The sequence below is a fragment of the Blastomyces dermatitidis genome (genome assembly GCF_000003525.1).
Source record: "Blastomyces dermatitidis ER-3 genomic scaffold supercont1.5, whole genome shotgun sequence".
Classification (NCBI taxonomy): domain Eukaryota; kingdom Fungi; phylum Ascomycota; class Eurotiomycetes; order Onygenales; family Ajellomycetaceae; genus Blastomyces; species Blastomyces dermatitidis.
In genome coordinates this window covers 608,575-631,718 of record NW_025544778.1, presented here as the reverse complement: position 1 = coordinate 631,718, position 23,144 = coordinate 608,575, and the positions used below count along the sequence as shown (strand labels likewise).

The window sequence follows — 23,144 nt, the reverse complement described above, 5'->3', positions numbered from 1 at the left end:
ATTCGCGATAGTGGCTGTGTATGTGTTCTTGACCAATCACAAGCAAGCAGTGTTTGGAGCCACACTCTTACATAAGCCACGTACAGCCGGCCAAAAGATATCCGCAATCACATGAGAATTGAGCCTCCTCCTGCTGACCTTCGTCGTCGTCGTCGTCGTCTTCTTCTTCTTCTGTTGCTGTTTGTGTATGCTCATGTCCATCTTATTCTCTATCTAAGACCGCTCGGTGCACAGGCACAGGCTATCCAGGGAAACCTCTTTGTGAAAGATCTTCTGTCGTTCATTTGCTACTGCCAACTATCTTGTCCCCGCCAATCGCCAACCAGCGTCCGTCCTAACGCCTGTTAAACTCTGCTGCCTTAAATAAAGCCACATGCCACTTCTCGCCCTCTCCCCGCCATCCGCTCGAACACTCTCATCAAGTTTTGCTCTGACAGAAAAGACAGATCAAGAACAGAAGACACGAAAAGGACTGAGCGGGCAGTATAAAAATAATAAAAAATAAATAAAGGAACAAAAAACTAAAACCAGCAATTTCCTTGGTCTACAATAATCCTATCCAACCGTCCCAGCGGCCTGACTCAGTGTGCCCCGCCGAGGCAGCCTATTTGATCCCTGGTAGAAAATTCTTTCCCGTGTGTACTTCTTCGGCACTCGCCCCTTGCCCCTTCAGTTTCACACATACGGACATATTATTACCACCGCTATACATTTATATATATATACATATATCTATATATCTATATATATACCTCTTCATATATACAACCCGCCGCTTCTTGTCCTACCAATTACACTCTGTCGTCTCTTATTCTATCTTCTCCGTTCCAGTATACTTCCATGCCCCGACGGTAGTTCCCGACGTTGACTGGTCTGGAGGTGCGCTGTGGAGGTCGCCTAGAGCAGCCCTTCAGAAGAGAGAGATCAAGCGAGAGGGGCAGAGAGTGAGACGGAGAGAGAAAGGGAAAAGAGACAGAGAGAAAGAGCGAAGCCGCGAGCGCCAGTTGACATTTTGTTTATCCGAATCCGAATTGACGATAGCAACAACACGTCAATGGTCATAACCAAAACCGGCTCATCCAACCCTTCGTAGCAGAACACGCACCCCTCCCTCCCTGCAATATGGACGGCCATGACCTCCAAGATGGTGCGGACAATGATCTCCCTAAACCCCAACAATCATTTCCCGCACTTTCGCCCATGCCCTCGGCCGATAATCAGCCCCCAACCCTGCGTCGTGTCTCTGACAACCCCACCATAATGAGCCCTTCCTCCACCCCTCTTGGTCACGTCAATGCCGCTCGGAAGCCACCTGTTCCTCCTCCTACCTCTACCCCACGATCCAGCGGCTTGAACCAGGATATCCAGGCAAAAATGAAGGCATTCTCACTTTCCAGGCAAGGTGTCCGCCCAGGAGCGAACCCACAGTCGTCACCAACAACAAATAACCCCCGTACTGGAAATCCCATAGTGACTGCTGCGGTTCAGGGAGGTCCACTTGTCGGCGGTATTCCTTCCACCACTAGCCGGAGCACTCCTTCCCCGGTAGTTGGTGGTGCTATCCCGCCAGGTATAGGCAGATTAACCTCACATTCAGCCCCTGGGTGGCCGTCGCATCCTCCTACACCTACCCCGAACACGCCAATGCAGCCCAAAATGTGTGGTCTGGCTGCAAAAAGAGGGTTAAACCGTGGAATGAAACTATCCGATGCTTCGGGACCTCCAAAGGGCCGCGCAACGCCAGGGCAGCCGGGAAGTCTCCCTGGTGCGAACGATGCCTCGCAGGGCGCTGGAGGACCTACTGAGACACAGTTTAGCAAGTACTCGGAATTTGTGGATACCAAATCGGGCACTCTGAATTTTAGGAACAAGGCCATTATACATAGTGGCGGCATCGATTTTACCTCGGGCAGCAGTTTCAGCATATCTCTAGACGAAGTTGATACTCTTGATGAACTGGGCAAAGGGAACTACGGCACCGTCTATAAGGTTCGGCACTGTCGTCCGCATTTGCGAAGACCTGGTTTGGGTTTGCGGGGTGCCGTCTCAAGACAATCTGGGGCTCAGCCTACACAAGCCTCTAACGACCCTGATTCTAATACTACCTCCAACGTGATAATGGCTATGAAGGAGATTCGCCTCGAGTTGGACGAGGCGAAATTCACCGCTATTATTATGGAGCTGGATATCCTTCACCGCTGCGTATCGCCGTTTATCATCGATTTCTACGGTGCGTTTTTCCAGGAAGGCGCAGTGTATATTTGTGTGGAATACATGGATGGTGGATCTGTGGAGAAGGTCTACGGCGATGGGATTCCAGAGAACATCCTTCGGAAAATCACCTTGTCTACCGTCATGGGCCTGAAGTCCTTGAAGGACGAACATAACATCATCCACCGTGACGTCAAACCGACTAATATCCTAATCAACACCCGCGGCCAGATTAAGATTTGCGACTTTGGTGTCAGCGGGAACCTGGTGGCTAGTATCGCGAAGACAAACATCGGCTGCCAGAGTTATATGGCCCCCGAACGGATTGCGGGAGGCGGTCCCACCGCTGGCGGTGGGACGTACAGTGTGCAGAGTGATATCTGGAGTTTGGGCCTGACGATAATTGAATGTGCTATGGGTCGCTATCCATATCCACCTGAAACGTTCAATAACATCTTCAGCCAGTTGAACGTAAGTAGTCGAAAACTAAAACATACCCCAAGATACAGCGAACACAAACAAAATTCCCAACTTTTATGCTAACGCATACACAGGCCATTGTCCACGGCGACCCTCCCAAACTACCCGAGCGCGGTTACTCGTCCAAAGCCAAAGATTTCGTACAGAGCTGCCTGAACAAAAACGCATCCCTTCGACCCACCTACGCCATGCTCCTTCGCCACCCCTGGCTATCCAGCCTGATGCAGCCGCCTGAGAACCACCGTCCAACCGAGAAAGATAATAATGATGATGATGATGCCAAAACCGACGGTGACAAACCCAATGACAATGACACCGACGTTACCAGCAAGAAAAGTTCGTCTAAACCACGACCATCTTCTCTCTTCGAAACGGCCGATGAGGAAGTCGCTAGATGGGTTGTCGATGCGCTTGACCGTCGTGCAAGAGGCGTCATGGGCAATCAGCAACGGCCAGCGTTGCATGCCGTGGCCCTTGATGCGGTGCCGGGGAGTCCGCTATTGGAGGATCCGTCGTCTTTACCATCACAGTGAGAAATAATGAAGGGACGTGGAATATGGATGGTCAGGTAGGGATCAGAGTATACGATTTTTGTTGTTTGGGGAAGGATTGAGGTTTGTAAAAGGAGATTTGGAGAGGTGGAATTTGAAAATAAGAAATGTCGTACCTGAGTACAAAAGAGGGTATTGAACGGCATATATATATATATATATATATATATATATATGCATATGAAGTTGCGTGTATATATATGCAAGACACATATGTATACGACATGATGTTTCCACGGTATCGTGCGGATAATTATCAACGACCGGGCTGAATTAATTTCCACACTGCTAAAGAACGAGAGCTGGTGGTTGGTGTAGGCGAAGGAAGCGACGGTGCAGAGTTGGATGAAGTGCAGGACAAATAGATAGACAGACGGACAACTGAAAGAAAGGCAGGAAACGAAATGAAAGTATGAAAACTGCGCTGGCGCGGGAATGATGGATTTTTCCTTTTTCTCTTTCCCTTGATGGTTCTGTTTCCCTCCCGTTTCTCTCCTTTTCTTTCTTTTTTTGTTTTGTATTGGTTTTATTGATGCCCTTCTCCTTTTTTTTCAACCTATTCCTCTCCGATTTATATAGTTCTATCACCCGAGAGGATGTGGGGAGCCTGAAGTTTGGGATACGCTATTTGAGCCATTTATTGCTTCCTTGTCGACCAGCGTCTTTCTTTGCTTGCGCTTTTTAGTTTTTCATCTCTAGGCAAAGGTGGTGGATATTTGTTTTTACATATCTGTTTCCTGTTCCGAGGGCTATTCGTTTCTCCCTTCTTTCTCACTTTCCTCATTCGGGACGCCCGTTACTTTGGCGTGCCCATGGTTCATATATATTGTATATCCATTCCCCTTCCCATGTTCTTCTCCTTGGGAGCTTTTTCTCTTTTCTCTTTTTGTTCGCTATTCCCAGCAAGGTGACATACTACACATACAGACATATATGATTGAGTGTGTTCATATATCCGTATATTATAATATATTCTCCGTTGCCTTCTGTTTTCTTCTTTTTCTTCTTTTCCCTTCTACTTACTTCTTATTCTAACTGGCGGACTTGTGTTAGTATAGAATTTATTCCCGTTGTAAACACTACAAGAACTTTTTATTTTTATTCTTATTGATTTGATTATTGATTTGATTTTTTGATTTTTGCCCCATATGCATTTAGCCCTGGCTGTTCGTCCTATCTGATCTCTCGTTCAATTAATTTATGCACGTTCGAAGGCTATTATTATTTGCAGTTTGGTTTGTGTGTGGGGGATGGAATTGAACGATATATACCGATAAATACATATTCTCTGCTCTTCCTAATTAAGATAGTATATCTGTATTTATTTTGGTTTATGAATTTACCATCCTCAAGAATGATTCTTCCATCATCATATTTATCATATTCTGCGCTAAGTAAGTTTACTAGTTAATTAGTTAAGTTAGTGTTGCGGCTGACTAATGATCCCCCCCCGTCGGAATGAAGTGGAACGTGGAATGAATATTAATGTTCATATTTTGTTCTCGAACCGTGTGTTGCGCCGTCTTTAACTGCAGATAATTGGATAATTGCACAGGAAAGAGATCATATAAGAGGATAGATAGGAATAAGCATAATCTAGACAAGACAATTGACTGGTTAAACCATTCGTTGACGGGCAATTGCTGCGTTAACTTAACTATCTCCCTCAAACCTCTCTCCCTCCCCGAACTTCAGCTCCGTATTTCCTGGTATCATTTATATTTGTTTGTATCTACAAATATATATATTAGGGAATGCCCCTCCTCCGCCCCCCGTTCTCTTCCTTTTCTTCTTCAATTCTTACGTCCAACCTCAGAAAGTTCAGAGTCACTACACCCTCAGCAACAACTCTCCCACATCCCTCCCGCATCCCCGCACGCAACTACCACCACCCCGCCACTCCACGCCTGAAGCTGGCCTCTACTACCACTGCTATTTCTACCACCAACCCCATCAATATCTCGTCCAATCTACGACTGCATTCTCTCGCCAGGCAATTCTCCTCGTCGTCCGTGTCTTCCGATTCCGTGCCATCCGCCGATAAGCCCTCATCTACAACCATGGCTCCCATCGACGAAGTGCACAAGTACGACTACATTGTCATTGGCGGCGGTAGCGGCGGCAGTGGTGCTGCCAGGAGAGCATCTGGATGGTATAAGGCGAAGACCCTCATTGTTGAGAATGGGAGGTCCGGCGGATGCTGTGTTAACGTCGGGTATGTTCATCTTGTTGCATAAACATGCTACTCTACTGCTGCATTTCCCCCGTAACAACAACTAAAATACGATACAAAATCTCACTCCATGCAGTTGCGTCCCCAAAAAGATGACCTGGAACTTCTCCTCCATCTCCGAAACCCTGCGTGACGGCGTGCATTACGGCTACGACATTCCCCAGAACATCCCCTTCGACTTCTCCGTCTTCAAGCGCAAGCGCGACGCCGTCATCGAGCGCCTCAACGCCATCTACGAGCGCAACTGGAACCGCGAGGGTATCGATCTCGTCCACGGCACCGCCCGCTTCACCGGGACCAAGGAGATCGAAGTGGAGTTACAGGACGGCAGCGGGAAGGCCCGATATACGGCCCCGCATATTTTGATTGCCACGGGCGGTTACCCGCTTATCCCTGAGGATGTCCCCGGCGCGCACCACGGCATCACCAGCGACGGGTTCTTCGACATTGAGGTCCTCCCGCCCAAGATCGCGGTGGTTGGCGCGGGATATATCGCTGTCGAGCTGGCTGGTGTGCTGCAGTCCATCGGCGTCGAGACCCACATGTTCATCCGTGGTGATACGTTTTTGCGCAAATTCGACCCGATGGTCCAAACGACCATGACCAAGCGGTATGAGGATATGGGTGTGAAGATCCATAAGGGGTTCACTGGCTTTAAGCAGGTGGAGCTGCTCAGTGATGGCAAGGGCCCGGAGAAGAGGTTGAAGATCACAAAGAGTGACGGTGAGGTGTTCGAGGTCAATGAGCTGCTGTGGGCGATTGGACGAGCACCGGCTATTCAGGATCTGAATCCGGAGAAAGCTGGAGTCCAGCTTAAACCTTCTGGCCATATTGTTGTTGATGAGTTTCAGAATACCTCCGTTGACGGAATTTATGCCTTGGGTGACGTGACGGGGCAGGCAGAACTGACTCCTGGTGCGTCATATATATATATTTCTTTTTGCAACCCGAATTCCTCTCTTTAGTTAGCGCATGAATTTTCTTGCTAATATCTCCCCCCCCCCAAAAAACAGTCGCCATCGCCGCCGGCCGCCAGCTCGGGAACCGCCTCTTCGGGCCCCCCGAGCTCAAATCCTCCAAACTCTCCTACGACGACATCCCCACCGTCGTCTTCTCTCATCCCGAAGTCGGCACGACTGGCCTGACGGAGCCACAAGCCATCGAGAAGTACGGCAAGGAGAACATCAAGGTCTACCATACGAAATTCTCCGCCATGTACTACGACGTCATGCCTGTGGAGGAGAAGCAGAAAAACCCGACGGAGATGAAACTCGTCTGCGCGGGCCCGGAGGAGAAGATTGTTGGCCTGCATATTTTGGGTCTGGGCGTCGGGGAGATGTTGCAGGGCTTTGGGGTTGCGGTTAAGATGGGCGCGACAAAGAAAGATTTCGATTCTTGTGTCGCTATTCATCCGACGAGTGCGGAGGAATTGGTGAGTTTTAATCCCCTGTCGAAAGTGAAGTAATTTTTTTTTCTTTTCCTGAGGGGTGTGTGTAACTGACATGATTTGATTTAGGTTACGATGCGATAGATTATAGAGGAAGTCTCGCTAGGAAGTATATGTATGTAGATAGTAAGAAGATGTGTTTGAATATAAGTCATGTTTTGGTTTAATTCATAATCAAGAGCAACTGATATTCCACTGGTCACTGCGCATGGACCAACTCTTGAAAAAAAATAAAAGTAAAAAAGTAATCATCCCTTAATCCGTCCCTATTTCATAGACACACATACCCAAATCCTCGTACTTCCGAAAAATAACAAATCACAACTTCGCCCCTATCGCCCTCGGCTTAACATCCACCGGGGTCCACCAGGGGTAAACCTCCGGCACATCCCCCTTGGTGCCAAAACTCGCCTTAAACTCCGGCGCCCTCTTCTGCAAAAAGCTCTTGACCCCTTCCTCATTCTCCCTGCCCCCAAACATCCCATAAATAACTTTCGAATCCAACAAATGCGCCTCCTCCGCGCTGCAGGGACCCCGATACATCATCTCCCTCATCAGCGTCGACGCCACCGTCGACGTATTCTTGGCAATGTCCGCCGCAATCTCCAGCGCGCGCGCCACCGTTTCCGCGCCCGTGGGCAGCACTTCGGAAAACAACGAGCCGAACAGAGGGTGTTCGGCCGGGTATGTGGAGCCCGTTGCGGTGAGGTGGAGCGCGCGGCTGTAGCCGATCAGGCGCGGGAGAAAGAAGGAGGAGGCGGCTTCCATCACCAGGCCACGACGCGAGAAGACGAAGCCGATCTTTGAGCCGCGGGTTGCGAGGCGGATTGTGGCGGGGAGGGTCATGGTGATGCCGATGCCGACGGCGGGGCCGTTCAGGGCCATTATTGTTGGTTTGCGGCAGGCGTTTATGGCGAGGGTTACGCGGCCGCCACTGGTTGGGGGGTTAGTTTTTTCTTTTGTTTTCTTTTCTTGTATTTTATTTTCTTGTTGCTTTTGGGTTGCCTATTGGCGTATGAGGGCAAGTTATCGCGAACCGGAGGGAGGTAACAAGAATGGGTAAATAAACTGAAACATGTGATGGGAATTGAGGAAACTGAGTTACGCACCCGTCTCTATGCTCAACCCCATCGTCGCCAGGATTCCTCCTCGATCCATCGCCGGACGAGCTCTTCGGGAACCCAATCTCCAGGTCCGCCCCGGCGCAAAACGCGCGCCCCGCTCCCGTCACCACAATGGCTTTGACGCGGTCGTCCACGTCGACCGTGTTGAAAAACGAGATCATCTCGTCCGCCATCGTTCCCGTAAACGCATTGAGCTTATCGGGCCGATTGAGAGTTAAGAGGAGGACGGGGGTGGCCGTGGAGGCGCTAGCGGGTACATGATCGATTTTGATGTGCTGGGTTTGCAGCGCGGAGTATGATGGAGGGATTTGGATGGCCATGGTGATAGAGGTTGGATGGATGGGGCGATTTGTTATGTTCAATTGATGTTGTAGAGGATCTGGGGGATAGAATTGTTAGTTCTGTTCGCGCCTTTCGGAGATGTTATCCTTTGCCTAGTAAATCCCGGGACAATTGCTTTTATTTGTCCATTAAGTTGTATGTACATGACTATGGACTGCAGCGGAGTGCATAGCAATATGTACTAGAAAGCATCAATAAAACAAGTCGGCATACCTTCTGTGTTTTCTTTATACTGTATTCACCTGCACAATAACAACGGTTATTGAGCTCTTTATTTCAAATCTTTGTCTTTCTTCCCGCCCTTTCGCTCACTGTGCAGGTGAATTCATCCATCGCCCATCCTGCTCTGATATAACGAGTTTATCGATGGATTTTTCCCCGGCTTGGAGGTGGCTGACTAAATGGCGATTGCCGAGGATTCGGGAAGGAATAGCCGGATGCCGAGCCACCGGCCAAGGCTGACCATGGTGTGGATGGGGGGCAAGGCCAAGCACATAACTACATATTGTAACAAATCATATTTAATATCTATAATTGGTATCATTCATGCATCATCGTACTCCAGCCAGTATTCTCCAACAATTCCAAATGAAAACAAAGAATGATAAGAAGGATAATTCGGCGTGTTCGATGGGTGCCGCCCTGTCTAGCTGCTCGGTCACATGGCGTGCTTGCGGTACTGATTTAGAAACAAAAATAAGAAGAATAGCCGTCTATATACTGTACGCCGCTTTTGCTCGTCGCTGTTGATCCCCATCGTCATCATCATCATCATCATCATCATCATCATCATCAAAACTGGTTAAATCTTCCGCCGGCGCACGTTTCGCGTCTAGACTAGGGATTCTATCACTGCCCCATTTGCGCCATATCGAAGCTGTAGGCCCAATCATGGGGCCGAAAGAAGTTGTCCCATAGATTCTATCCGATGGGTTAGTCGAGATATCGTTGGGAGGTGAAGATACAAAAGAAAAAAAAAAAGAAAAAAAAAAGGTGCGAGCCGAATTGTGTGTGCATTTTCAACACGTACCCAGTCAATTTCTTGCGGAAATTGGATGAAGTTCTGAATCGTCATGGTCTCCGGGCTAAAAAACATGGCTTCCGGATCGGCCAAGTCCATCTCGCTAATTGGAATCGGCATAGGGACTGACGTTGCTTGAGGATATACACCGTCTGGATAAAATATGTGTACTGTCGGGACTCCAGTTAGGGATTCGGATCCTACCTCTTGTCAGAATGAAATACACTGAACTTCACAGATCTAGATGATGCCTACCAGGATAAGATCTTGCACCCAGCGACGTCATTGGATTCGTCTGCTCCACCCCCACAACTTCATTCATTATGCCATTCGGCATCGGGAGCATTAACCCCACCTTCTGCAGAATGATATTCATAACTCCGCACGCCCTCGCAGCACCAATAGAGGACGCAGCGGAAACACTTAAAATTGCATACGCAGACTCCAACAACTGCAACATCTCCGACCTTCTCTCCAGCGTCACGCTATCGACGATAACATCGCTAGCAACGCCAACACCTTGCCGATTTAGACGGTCAAGGTATAGGCAGAGAATCATTGCAGCAAGGAGAGACTCGTGCGCTACAAGTGACATTCTTATCCAACTGAGCCGGTGCAGTATGCCTCCTGGCTGCGACTCCTGATGTAGGAAGGCCTGCTGTCGTAGCGTCGTCATTGCGGCTTCAATACATGTCTGACGCGAGTACGTGTATTGCGGATTGTTCCAGGAGATGGTGTAGTATTTGCGGTGTAGCATGTAGCGCCCCTTCTGGTAAATGAGATCAAGTATTAAACGGCGCATGATTAAGTCTGGTGTTTCGGCCACCGGGAGTGTCGTAGGATCTGGCTTGGATACTGTCGGTATGACTCCGTAGCTGTCCTGTAGGGCCTTGTCCAACTTCAATATTTCCTCGTACGATGCAAGCTCCTTCGCGTTGTTCAAATCTACAATAGACCCGAAAACAATTACCAAAGGCCTCTTTGCAATGGCGTATGCTAGCCTCGGGTTGGCTAGGTCCGGTCTTGAGGGTGGGAGTTCCACAGCGTCTTCATCAATGTCGTCATCGAGGATACAGCGAGGTAGTTCGACATCCATCTGCGCCGGTTGTATCATCCGAGGCAAGCCAGCATCTATTGACGTGAGCAGATCCATATGAAATAGTACCGTCCATGAACGTCTTCGCATCTCGCCTTCGAAAACGGATAGACTAGGATGGTGTCGAGGGTCACGGTGGTACCCTTTACGCATAGCGATGCGAAGGATGACCCCAAAGAGAAGCCAGCAAGGTAGTTGCATATCCGGGTTTCGGGTATATTCTGTGAAGAAATATAGTATCAGAGCTTCGACTGCGTGGGGTGGGCCAGTGGCGTAGTTTCCGGTGAACAAGCAGTGAACAGCCATTTGGCGATATTGGTCCATTTGATGGGCAGGTTCTAGAAATGATTCCGGCATCCGTTCGCCAGAGTGTATAGCGATGCACACGGCACTGCACATCATACTAAATAACCCGCTAACCCATGTTATCGGCGTAGACCAAGGATCCTGCCAGAATAAATCATACTGGAGCAAGGCAGACGCGTTAGCAACTGGATAGCTCACTAGAACGGGAAACGGAAAGCATCATAGATACGTACCTGTTTTCGAAAACTTGGACGATGGATGATTACTAGTCGTCGCTCAGTTATGCACAACACAATTGCTAAATAGAGGGGAAATGTGGGAGAAAAAGAAACTCGTACTTAACGAATGAGCATCGGAGCTGAGATATCGCGCAATTAAATAGTCCACAAGTGGCTTTGGGGGAACGCGGTCAAGTATTTCCATCTGCGTCAGCCTCCCAAAGCGGCCACTGAGAAGATCTGTTTCACAATAGCCTGATTCAGAAGCTGTCGTCTCTGGGGGCTCACCTTCGCCTTGACCTGCGAAGTATCCCTTCAATTCACCAATCTGGAAGATCCCAATGGAAAGGGCGCCGGTTAGTTAATATTTCTTACAGAAACTTCACCGATGTGAGAAGTAATAACCATATAGCGCGTAAATGAAAACTTCATAAAGAAAAAGTAGCAGGTGCAATAGACAAAGGAAAAAAAAGCGTACATCCGCCAAAATCGAAGCCCAATGCCCACTATCAAAATATCTTGAATCACCACCCCTCGGCAGGCCCAGCCTCGGAGCCGATTCTATAGACTCCAACATGGGCATGGCCGAGCACTCACGGCTCCCAGGGCCCGTAGAACCAGAGGTATAATTTTCGAAGCGATATCCCAGATGGTGATCGCGGGCATCCCAATCAGGCCGAAATTCTGACACTGTGCTCCACGACTGACATGATGGAGATCTGTCTCGTACCAACGATAGAACCATCTTTTCCAGGTGTCGAACACGACCTTGCATGGTAGCTCTGTTGACTGGCCGATGGGCCGCCCTAGTCTGACCCTGTGGCGGGGGGTTGGCGTAAACACAGGTATCCCCACGGCCGCGGGTTGCGCAGTTCTCGCATGGTAGGTTGCGGTCGCATTTGAGTCTTGGGTCTCCTGGTTAGCTGAAGGTATCTGAGGAAATAAAAAGAAAACTTCTTCGTCTTCTGATTTTTCTTTACCACGCACTTCTTTTGCCGGCATGTTGTACATGATAGTTGAAGTCTCTCTCTTCTTCTGTGGGGAGGTTTGCGGGGAGGGGCGTCATCGCTAGGGGGCGCCGCGGTTGATGAAAGGTTTAAATTAACCATTGTAGCAGCTGGGACTGAGAATCAGTGAGGTAAACTGAAAACACACCCATAAGTTGATTGTTACCCCAAAGAATGGCTGCCTAGTCAAGTTATACAAAACGAGCACCTTGGGTTGAATAAACAGTGATGTCCCCGGCAGAATTAACATCGCGCTGTGCATGCGGAGTCCAACCAGCGCACACTGGGGTGTATACACGTTTCTCAGCCCTGACTTGGCATAAAATCCATCCTGGCTGAATGTCTAATATTTAACTCTATTGACTGGAAAAGTCTTTGGGAAACCATAATATCAGAACGATGATAATTCCCTCCAAGGATCATCGCTTGGCGGGCCTGGAACATTAGCACTCAAAAGCGGGAAAACAGGCGAAAGGCAGGCTAGGGGTTGATCAAAGCAATACTCCGTACGGAGTACTAAGCGGAGTTTCCCGAAGAAGAAGTCAGTCCTCGAATGTCAGTCAAGATACTTTGAGCGAATTTTTCCCCTGGATTGCTGGTCAAATAAGCAGCGCGGGGATGGCCCGTTGCGCTCGTTATCTTATTCTTGAAACTTCAGTTATGCATTCTGATTAATTCCCGAAGAGCAACAGACCGACCTGGTGATAACTGTGAAGAGGATACTCCGTATATTGCACCATTATGATTATCACTGACTCCTTGATTTTTTGAAGTTTCCTCATCAAGCGACTGAAATTAGGCTGTTTTGGGATGTAGGCCTTGGGTTCTGAAATAGATATAGTTAGAATTAGGATGATAAGTCCGCTCACTTTCAGTTTTTTAAGTATTTAGGGACTCACGCTATTGGATCATAGCCCGCCCAGGGGCTTCGGGACAACAAACTCTTAAATAATGGTTAAATGGTCAGATACGCTGTAAGTTGGAACTTATTAGCCTGTTACGCTAATCATTTAGCCACTCGCCATGTGGACTCCGTAAAGTGTTATGCTTAGGAAAATTGCCGGCACGACTCAGAGTTGTGGGTGTCGGGGAACAAAAACTTCAACGGGAAACTAATAATAATATAAAGAGAGTGAGGGAAAGGGAAGGAAATCAGTCTATCGACCGGCATCTTCGTGCCGACTATAACCCCAGTCTTCAGATCCTGGTCCCATAGCCACACGCACCCACGCACACACCAACACTCTTTGGAATTGGCAATTTACACGGCTGTTTCCGTCTCGTTCCTAATCCCCTTGCAGGTCCCTTAGCTGACTAACCAAAGTGCTTGCAACGATCGCGGCTGTTCGCTGTTTCTCATCGGCATGCCTTAGCTTTGACCAAATATTCCGCTTTACGACTCCGTTAATGTCGTTTGCCGGTCTACGGCGTTTAGGGCTGAATGGCAGCAATAATGCTAACGATCCTTCAACGGCGCATCTAACATTTTTAAGAAACGACGCTAACGAAGGAACCTTTTCACCGCTAGGAGAGTGAGACCCGCATAAGGTAGCTTCCTCTTCAGACCGGGGGTTCGAAACGATTTTCCCGATCGGCTGCAAGCGGGTGTGGAACAAACTTAGGAGCTCTCGTACGTAGGCAATTTGTTTAAGCTGTTTGCTGACCGCAAGTGCAAATGTGGCTTCTGCCTCCCTCCACCAAGCTTCCGAAATTGGTTGTCTTGGGATCGGTCGCTTGAAAAAATGTAGGTTTAGTGTCGCCATAAACCGGTCACTCAAACTGTCAAGTTCGTTCTTGGGAGAATGAACCAGTAGTCTCTTTATCCGCGCAAGTTCCCTGTCAATATCGTCCAAGGCAACTGACCCATGCCAGAAGAGAGATTCAATCAGCTCTCTAGCCTGGCGAATTACAACCAAAGCATTGTTGCATTCGAATTCTAGTTCAAGTTTTGAGCCCATGTCATCTGCCAACAAGCCACAAAGTTCAACAACTTCTGACTCGCTCTCCTTTAGAAGCACGGGAAGCAGAGAAGCAGCTTCGTTCGATGGGTGGAGTAGTTGACCAAGTCTAGCGCGAGAATCTAAAATAAGCTGATACCGGTGCGGTAGTTTTGATCGGTAAGACGTCTCTGGCCCTGACTTTGTTGCAGATGGGGATTCTGTCATGCTGGGAGAAAGTAACGTCGTCACCAAATATAGCGCGCAGAGCAGCAATATCCCCGCCAATAGGGGCTTTCTAGAATATTCGCGGCTCCCTAAGCGGTCTGTGATATTAGAGGACGGTCTTCTGCTTGGTAGAGCCTGGATACTTCTCGTTACATTATTGTGAGGAGATTTTGCTGGCACCTGAGTGAGTCGGATCCCTGGACCTGGAGGATTAGCCGCCTGGGTAGATGGATGACGGACAAACGATGAGCCATCTGGAGAATATTCCTCGTGTATGGATGGCATAATTAGCTCTGGGCCAGGTGATGATACTATGGATGCATCCTGAAGGAAATGAGATGGCTGCAACTGGCTACTGTTATCTGGCCCAGTTGAAGGGTTGGATGATGGAAAATCCATCTCGGAATAGATTTCATCGTCACTATCAATACAGGTCAACTGATCTGCGTCTTCTGGAGACCAGCTCGCCCATGATTCTCCAAGAGAACGGAATGTCTGAGACTGGCTTGAGGATGCCATCTTGGCGGGCTTGATAGCAAGAGTTCTCCAGTTCTTCAAGATGCGGAGCAGAATGGGGTGGTCGGTAAGAAGAGAGTACTGTCGCGAGTATCGAGGACAAGGAGGAGTTTGATGGTATATATTTGATATTAATTGCTTGGAGAGCTGGTGCCTAGTTAATGAGATCAGCAGCAGCCTAGGCACTACAAGCAAAATGGGGAATAAACGCGCTTTTATAGGTTTTCCCCGTAAATATATTCACATATTTCCAATACTTAAAAATGAATGTGTGAGAGTTGTGTGTGTTGCTATGTTGGTGGTGAAAGAGGTTGATGTTCTCTGCGAGCACACGCGCCTGTTTTTCAGAAAATTCGCGCGTTGTCCCGAACTTTCAGGAATTTTTTTAAAATATTTAAGCCTACGATCATCAAATTGTTAAATAAATACTCAAGCGACCAAACGGCAAAACATCTAGCCACACATGCGGCGGCCCAGCATCTTCCCAGGGCGATGGCGCTGTATTTCTTTCCAGCCCACAGCTAACAGCCGCCCTCAAATCATTCAGAGATACCATCACCCATCTAGTCTCGCTGCGAGAAGTTGCTCGTGTGCGGTATCGCAACAATCCCAGGCCACCTCCGGTCAACTGCTCAACAACAAGAACAACAAAAACAACACACCTCACCGTGACACCTATCTGCAGACGCCAGCTGTTTCTCCAGCAGACCATAGAGTAGTAGGGACGGCGCAAGAACTCTTTACCACCTCCCCATACAGCCCGGGATCGCCGCTATTCCTCCCAAACGGAACACATATTCTCAACAAACTCACCTCCTTCCTCCGAGCACAGTACATACAATACGGCTTCCGCGAGGTCCTCACACCGAGCATCTATAAAAAATCTCTATGGGAAGTTTCCGGCCACTGGCAAAACTACAAAGATGACATGTATGAGGTACGGGGGCGGGGAGCAACGGGCGAACAAACGGCGGAGACGGAGATTGGCGAGGACGAATCATACGGCCTTAAACCTATGAATTGCCCCGGCCACTGTTTACTCTTTAAATCGCAGAATCACTCCTATCGCGAGTTGCCGCTTCGATATGCAGATTTCAGTCCTCTTCACCGCAACGAAATCTCCGGGTCGTTAAGCGGACTCACCCGCGTCCGCCGCTTCCATCAGGATGATGGCCATATCTTTTGTAGACCGCAGCAGATTGGCAGTGAGATTGAGTCCGCGTTGAAGTTCACTGATACTGTTATGAATATATTTGGATTTGAGAATTACAGACTTGTTCTTTCTACGCGGCCGGAGGCGGATTTCATTGGTAGCCTTGAACTATGGGAAAGTGCAGAACGGCAGTTAAGGAATGCATTGGAGAAGAGCGGCCGGTCTTGGGAGCTCAATGAAGGGGACGGCGCGTTCTATGGGCCTAAAATTGACATGCAGGTACAGGATTCGGATGGCAAGTTCCATCAACTCTCCACCATTCAGCTAGATATGAACCTCCCGCAAAGATTCGAACTGGAGTACGCTGTTGCGGAGGGTGAGGAGGACTACAACCCGGAAACTCCTGGAAGAGCAGTGCCCGTCTTAATCCATCGGGCAATTTTCGGCTCCCTTGAAAGATTCTTTGCGCTTTTAATTGAGAAATATAACGGCCGATGGCCGTTCTGGCTCTCGCCTCGCCAAGGCATCATCCTAACTGTCTCGCAGGACGAGAAACTTCTCCGCGCAGCGGAAGATGCGGCAGCAAAAATGTCCGGCTATCAAGCCCACAGCAGCAGCGAGGATGCCAATTCAACCACAACGACAGGGCCTCTGAAACCACTCTCACCGGCTCGGACGACGTTCAGTATCGATCTGGATACCTCAGCTCGCCCTCTCGGGAAGAAAATTCGCGAGGCCAAGGAAATGAAATACAATCTTATTTTCGTACTGGGGGAGAAGAATCTGGCGGATGGGAGTGTTGATGTTGATCTTGGCGGACAAATGTTGCTTGAAAAGGGCGTGGGAAATTCGAAGGCTGCCGACCATCTTCATCTTCTTGGCGACACCCCTTGCTGGGATATTACCGGAGCTCCGAATATAACTAATGAAGCTAACAATGTGGCGAAGGTGGTGAAGCTGAAGATGAAGGTGGATGACGTCTATAACTGGTTATTACGGCTGGAAACAAGGTTCCACTGAACCTGCGGCTTGGAGCTCTATTTTGCTGTTTCCTTTTCTATAGCTTTCTGGATGGGTCTGTGGCGTATGTGTGGCCCCTAGAATCAGAGCCCCCACCCCTTGTACTATATTCAAATGCCGGTGCTACTTTGTTAGAATAACTCGTTAACACGATCTGCATCATCAGTCTGAATGTTCTGCCTTCGACCGCTGCCACAACCTAGCGGCGGAGCATCCATAAGTGCCATGCCTGGCCGCTTCGCATTGGCTCTATATCCTAATTACATGGGGGTCAGATGCCCTTCGGCCGACCACCACGACGTCCCTAGAGGCTAGAGCTCGCTATTTCCTCCCGGGCAATGTCCAGGGGGTCGCTAAGACTTTAAGAATAACTCAAAGATAGTCAGTTCACACCATCCTCATCCACAGCACATACGTTGAGTTACTTGACCGGGCATTAGTCTAATTGAGTCTCTCTGTTCTTTGGGCGTGTGGAGAGGAGATTATTGGCGGATAAGCAAGGACGGCGATCCACTGTCCACTTCTCACCGGCGACCTACCTGGTATACATGACCAGAAAGGGTCATGGAGAGGCGCCTGTGCAGCCGCGCATCGCGGATGGTGTAGCTAGAGGGAGGGCCGGTGATGAACCATGATGCCCACTACTAAACCACAGATCCCAACCTTCTGCCGCTCTTCTACGCGGGTTCCATGCGGATTCTTGCTGCCGAACCTTCCCCAGGTGAGACGCCGTGGCACCAGCGACATGCAGGCGATGAGGGCGCATACTCTCTAGTCGGCTCCATCATCAGAGTTCAAAACACAAGAATGATTCCTCATCATGACAGGGAGTGTGATCATCCATCGTTGTCAGGGATAAGGATAAAGTATCTTTGGTGCGCGGTCCCACTCGCCTTAGGCCCTTTGCGTCTCTAGGTCGGTTAGAACGTGTAGTCAATTCCACTCAAAGGGGAGGAAATTTGGAGATGCTTTGGATGTCTTTCACTGCTAGGACTGCAAGTGAGTTGAGACCCCTTGTACATGTACATACATGTACATACATTTTCCTCTGACTGCGTACCTTTAATAAAGTTAGCACCGCGTGTGTTAGGTCGTCATATCTCAAGACAACAATAGCAAAGAAGGGAAACAAAACAAGAGTTGTACAAATCTGTATGAAGAGCGAGTTAGCTTGCTCAAGTTGCCTACTAAGAGTGTACGTTAATAAACGGGAGAAAATAAACAAATCAGCCGGCAGCTGAGCAATTATTCATACCAAAGAAGAACGAATATTGAATCTTTCTCCGTCTGAGTCCCCAGAACCGATAGGGGTCTTCGAGTAAGGGGATTCTTTCTGGCACCTATCAAAGATGGCATCCACGCTTTTGATGATCTCTTGCACGCATAGCTGACCATTGACTTCAATGTAGCCTGAAATAGTCACGAAACCAGTCACCTTTGTCAACCAGCTTGCGAATGAGGTATCGGTGCATATGATTATTCTCCTTCATTAAAAATGAACAGTTGGTTAAGCCTGTGAGTTCAAGAACAGGTGGAATATTTTGGAAAGAACCTACACCTTCAATCCCATCTTTACGCTTTGTCAGTCACATATGAGCATTCTCTAATGGCATGTCATGATTCTTGAACAGGATATGTGACATATTGAAATTTCCTTATTGAAATTTCCTTATTGAAACTTCGGGATAATCGGTGGTATTGAGGGTAGGCTTGATATATATATGTTGTGCGACAGTAAAGTTTCCTTCCGGATATGATGATAATAACTCAGAGCTATTTTAATTGTAGGCAACAGGCCTTTATACAATAATCAAAGGAAGTGTATTATTCTCCCATTCCTAGCCTGTATTCAAGTTTTTCAGGGTGACAAGCAATTGTAGCTTCTGGATACTAACTGTGTTGCTTTACATCATTTTTTTTTTCTTGAAAAAAGAACATCAGCACTGTAAGTGGCCAAAAGATCACATATTGCTGCTTAAAGTCAATAAAGACACTGAACTCATTGATATCTAATCTAACCACTAGTTAGAAAGATTGAATGAGGTTAGCCTGAGCTGTGAGTTTATTCAATCATATTTATTCAGCTCATAGACCTGTTAAAAGTAACTAAGTGATAAGATGAGAGTGGATATGCTTACTTCAAGAGTGAGAATCTGATGAATCACGTATAGATCACTCCGTAGAAGTAGTAAATATCACTACGGAAACTATTCAAGAATTAGTTCCGGATATCAGCATCTCAAGACATAAATAAATAGTCAATCCTCGCGATAAATCTCCGTTAAACCTCACCAGCTGCTAGACTCATGTAACTAGGGCAGTTTAATCTGTGCTTATAGTATAGTACCGAATATAAACCAGACTGCTCCATTTATTAAGAATCAGAATTTGAGTTGGTACAAAGCTGTCAGACTAGCGATGTAACATTTCTTCTTATAATTCGTGTTTAAAAATGCGGTCACTAGTTACTCCGTATGTTATATACAGTACTAAGTCACCGGCTAAACGGTTCTCCTGCCGAGCCTCTATCTCCGGGCTATTTAACGCCTCAAACTATTCCCGTTCTGACCGACAACCGCTGGGAAACCTCGCCGCTCGACTGCGCAGCCCTGGGTTTGGAATTCCGGGAGAACGGGCTAAGGGCAGTTTCGAGACAGCCCATTCTCGAGATGGGGAATTGCCGGGGTTTTTCTGGCATTATTTGATTGCTCCCCCCGGCTTCTGTTGTGCCCCTCACTCAGCCCTTGAGAGAGTACCCCCCCTCCTTGGACTGTCTTCCTCCCTGTCGCTTCCATCCGATGTCTGAGAAGCCAGCAAAACCTGGCTTGACCAGGAAGAGTGCCTTCTCCTGTGAAGCATGTCGCAAACGCAAGGTACGCGGTGCGGCTGTGGTTGTGGATGCGGTTGTTGCGTGGTTGTTTATCCCGCGTTTTTATGGCTTACCTACTCCTATTTCCTTCCGCTCCAAGAAGCCTACACCCCGGTTCCTTGCACGTCAGTTTTTCAGGGATCATTGTTTACTTTGAAAGACATTCTTCGTTAACCAGTCCATATCCCTCCCCGACTTGTGGGGAGATCCAATTTTGCTGTTAGGTCAAATGCAATGGAGCCAATCCTTCCTGCTCGCGATGCGCCGCCCGTGGGGAAACCTGCATATATAGCCTGTGAGTTGCGGATAATAAACAGTGGCTTCCTTGGGCCAATAATGGCTTAAACATTTGCGCATTCAAAAAGCAAATGCACATTTTGGGCTGAGCTTCTTTTGCCTGCGGATCCTTACCTTTCTTTGTTAATTATTTTGGTGCACCTTGTGCAGAACGCCCACCCTGTCCTACACAAAAACCCTTGAAGCTCGCGTGGCTGAGCTCGAAACAGCCCTCGCAAATCTACAGGGCGGGACTGGGAATATTGATGGAGGACTAGGACAGGAAATTTCACAACAACATCAGCAGCAGCAAATGCATGTCGACGAGCCGCGGGGGAATTTATTGAGAACTGGCGTGTCCCACGGTGTCGACAACATCGAGCATATCCCGTCAGATTTGACTAGAGGCATTGACAGGTTGAAAATTGGAGATGATGGGCGCATCTCTCTTTACGGCCCAACCAGCCTGTTCCAGCTGCCCAGCAGTCTTGCGCCTGAGGAAGCGAACCCATTGTTGCCCGCCGCTGCAGAGCTCGATAGCCGAAAGGAACGGCTCATCAACAATGCATGGAGGGAGAGGGCTTTTGAACAGTTGGCCACCATACCAGTAAGAGGACGCAGACTAAATGTTTACATTGTTTCCTCTGCCTTTTTCTTCTTCATTCTTTTAATATGGGAAGTGGAGATATACTGAGCTTCTTATCTTCCTTTTTCTTTCTTTCTTCGAATTAGGACCCGTTTCAATATCTGCTCGATTCGCATTGGTGTTGGATACACCCGCTTTACAACTTCGTTTATCGACCGGCATTTACACGTTAGTTGATACTCTTGGAAAAGTTTCACCCTTGCTTGCTTTTTGCTTTCTATCTGTTTTATGCGGCACGTGTAAGGGTGCGTTTTTGCTCACTGGTTGTTTTGCAGGTGACATGAAAATGAATGGCCCGTATTTCTCTGAGATTTTGTTGAATGCAATCCTATCTCATTCAATGAGATGGTGCAAGGATGAGCTAAAAATCACCAAATATATCGACGCGTCCAGCGGCGGAACCCAGTTTTTCGATCAGGCCTGTTCCGGTTTATTCAACACTCTGAAGGCGGGCAATGGCCAGATACCTATCGTGCAATCACTGCTCCTCTTAAGCGCACAAGAATGTGGCCGGGGCAACACTACGCAGGCCTGGCTATACAGCGGTATGGCATTTAGGCTAGTCGAGGATCTGGGTATCACTATTGACAGCAGGAAGTATTCTGGCTCTGTACAGTTCTCCGATGAGGATATCGAGGTTCGAAATCGTCTCTTTTGGAGTTGCTACTTTTGGGACAAATTAGTTTCTCTTTATTTTGGCAGATCTCCTATCATTCAAGATACACCTGTCAGCCCGCCACGGATATTATGTCAGTAAGCCCATTGTTGAGCTCGATTTTCATCTGAGTTACGATGGCTCAAGGAGCTAGGTTTCAGCTAACATGTGTAAATCATTTTACAGTGGATGACACGGCCGAAATTGAGATATGGACACCTCATGGTATTGTCTTCCCCGAAGGCACACACTATCCACCAACACAGGCCTATGCAACGTCATGTTTTATGAAGATGTGCTCTTTAACGGAAATCCTCAACCAGATTATAATCCACGTATACGACCCGATCCGCAAAAGCACAGAGGCTGAATTTCAAACCTGCGTGGGTCAACAGAGCCGCAACCTTGAAGAATGGTGGGACGAGCTACCCGTGTTTCTAAAACTCATCGTCGACTATCTCCCGCCCTACTCTCCGCCAAGCCATATTGTTACGTTGAAGTATGATTCCTGCTCCCTTTTTTTCAGGCCATTGCGGAACGAGGAAATTCCCATTACTTACATACCTCGTTACCGCCGTGTTCCAGCTGCGTATACCACACGACAAACATTCTCCTTCACAGACCAACCCTCTGTTCGAGACCATTCAGGGGTTCAGCCCAAGTGACTAGCAACGCGAAGCCACTTGTCAAGTGCATATCATCCGCTACGTCTATAATCACCCTCTTCGACCTCTACCGACGCACTTTCGGAGACGGACATGTCGTTTTATCTCTGGCGTACAGCATTTATACTGCGGCATCAATATTCTTGCTTGAGATGCAGGCATTGAGATATGCATCCCCATCAACACTGGACAAATTGAGATTCTGCATAGCTGCTTTAACCCGGGTTACAGCCTCTAATCCTGGTGAGTGGCACGCACTCCGTACCAGTTTCTCCCTGCTAGTGGACGAGATGGAAGAAAAGAAACCCAGTCCTAAATCATACGTATACATAGCTAACCAAACCCAAACGCAAAGTGATAAAAACTGCCCTAAAGCTAATCGAACAAGAACTCGAGAAACTTGGTATCGACATCCGCGACCCATCAGCAGACGCCAAGAAATCCCACAACAACTCCACTAACTCGCCTTCGTCCTCGTCGCCAACCTCCCAGTCCCCGTATCCTTACGCCGTCCCGTCACATGGTGCATTCAGCTTCGCCCCTCCCCCGCTGACAACTCAGTCTGGCGTTGGTGAAGACCCTTTTCGCATTCTCGCGGATGCAGACCCGTCCTTGGTGATACCGGATTCGCTGAAACAGGAAGGAGTGTATGACATTGCGCCGGAGCTGTTTGAGGCGTTTTCGTATGTGGAGCCGTTGTCGGCTAATATGGGTGGGGAATTTGATCCCGGGTGGGAGGATGGGGAGGGGATATGATTTATATATATTTCTTTGCACTTTTATTTTATATCCATGGATATTCTATATCGTTGCGCTGGTGGCATTACTGGTTTATTTTGTGATAGAGAGCTTCCCCTCGCTATTTCATGTCTTTTTTTCCCCCCTTCCCGTCATTCCCTTCCTTGTTGTGTTGATTTCTGAAAGTTATTTATGGCGCGAAACCTGAGCGATTGCTTTTCCGCTTTGTCCTGACCTGTTTATTTTCCAAGATTGCGTTTTCAGGAGTTGGATATAGTCTCCCTTGGTAACATGTACATACATGTACATGTACATTACATTACATAGTAGATGTATATTAGAAAATCTACTACACAGTTTAGAAAACCTAGAAATATGTATATATTTATTGTGCACTCAATTAAG

At 48.1% G+C, this 23,144-nt stretch overlaps 7 protein-coding genes across 8 annotated transcripts; 4 read left to right on the top strand and 3 right to left on the bottom strand.

Moving 5' to 3' along the window:
• Positions 1-83: 83 nt before the first annotated feature.
• BDCG_04791 (STE/STE7 protein kinase) lies at positions 84-4,607 on the top strand. The gene is made up of 2 exons (XM_045420432.1): positions 84-2,682; positions 2,766-4,607. Exons 1-2 carry the CDS (start codon positions 1,123-1,125, stop codon positions 3,222-3,224), a joined length of 2,019 nt encoding a protein of 672 aa, XP_045276540.1. The 5' UTR covers positions 84-1,122; the 3' UTR covers positions 3,225-4,607.
• Positions 4,608-4,723: 116 nt separating this feature from the next.
• BDCG_04790 (glutathione reductase (NADPH)) lies at positions 4,724-8,638 on the top strand. Its single transcript, XM_045420431.1, has 4 exons — positions 4,724-5,457; positions 5,552-6,390; positions 6,489-6,907; positions 6,992-8,638. The coding sequence occupies exons 1-4, from the start codon at positions 4,997-4,999 to the stop codon at positions 7,004-7,006; spliced, it is 1,734 nt and encodes a 577-aa protein (XP_045276539.1). The 5' UTR covers positions 4,724-4,996; the 3' UTR covers positions 7,007-8,638.
• BDCG_17014 (uncharacterized protein) lies at positions 7,241-12,138 on the bottom strand (the record flags this gene model as incomplete). Its single annotated transcript, XM_045426181.1, has 10 exons — positions 7,241-7,856; positions 8,032-8,425; positions 9,110-9,309; positions 9,419-9,451; positions 9,540-9,609; positions 9,665-10,970; positions 11,045-11,076; positions 11,150-11,357; positions 11,508-11,934; positions 12,017-12,138. 10 exons carry the CDS (start codon positions 12,136-12,138, stop codon positions 7,241-7,243), a joined length of 3,408 nt encoding a protein of 1,135 aa, XP_045281008.1.
• A 1,184-nt stretch (positions 12,139-13,322) lies between these two features.
• Positions 13,323-14,720, bottom strand: BDCG_04787 (uncharacterized protein; the record flags this gene model as incomplete). Its single annotated transcript, XM_045420430.1, has 1 exon — positions 13,323-14,720. The coding sequence occupies one exon, from the start codon at positions 14,718-14,720 to the stop codon at positions 13,323-13,325; it is 1,398 nt and encodes a 465-aa protein (XP_045276538.1).
• A 255-nt stretch (positions 14,721-14,975) lies between these two features.
• Positions 14,976-18,730, top strand: BDCG_04786 (threonyl-tRNA synthetase). Its single transcript, XM_045420429.1, has 3 exons — positions 14,976-18,208; positions 18,300-18,405; positions 18,522-18,730. Exon 1 carries the CDS (start codon positions 15,181-15,183, stop codon positions 16,888-16,890), a length of 1,710 nt encoding a protein of 569 aa, XP_045276537.1. The 5' UTR covers positions 14,976-15,180; the 3' UTR covers positions 16,891-18,208; positions 18,300-18,405; positions 18,522-18,730.
• Positions 17,727-18,533, bottom strand: BDCG_04785 (uncharacterized protein; the record flags this gene model as incomplete). Its single annotated transcript, XM_045420428.1, has 3 exons — positions 17,727-17,801; positions 18,146-18,374; positions 18,481-18,533. 3 exons carry the CDS (start codon positions 18,531-18,533, stop codon positions 17,727-17,729), a joined length of 357 nt encoding a protein of 118 aa, XP_045276536.1.
• A 666-nt stretch (positions 18,731-19,396) lies between the features above and the next one.
• BDCG_04784 lies at positions 19,397-23,134 on the top strand. 2 transcript variants are annotated; one of them, XM_045420427.1, is made up of 8 exons: positions 19,397-19,763; positions 19,984-20,054; positions 20,207-20,642; positions 20,768-20,849; positions 20,957-21,430; positions 21,523-21,835; positions 21,922-22,244; positions 22,357-23,134. In XM_045420427.1, the coding sequence occupies exons 1-8, from the start codon at positions 19,689-19,691 to the stop codon at positions 22,755-22,757; spliced, it is 2,175 nt and encodes a 724-aa protein (XP_045281006.1). In that variant the 5' UTR covers positions 19,397-19,688; the 3' UTR covers positions 22,758-23,134. The 2 variants fall into 2 exon arrangements, with proteins under 2 accessions (XP_045281006.1, XP_045281007.1); XM_045420426.1 differs by having other exon boundaries at positions 20,207-20,663.
• The last annotated feature ends 10 nt before the right edge of the window (positions 23,135-23,144 follow it).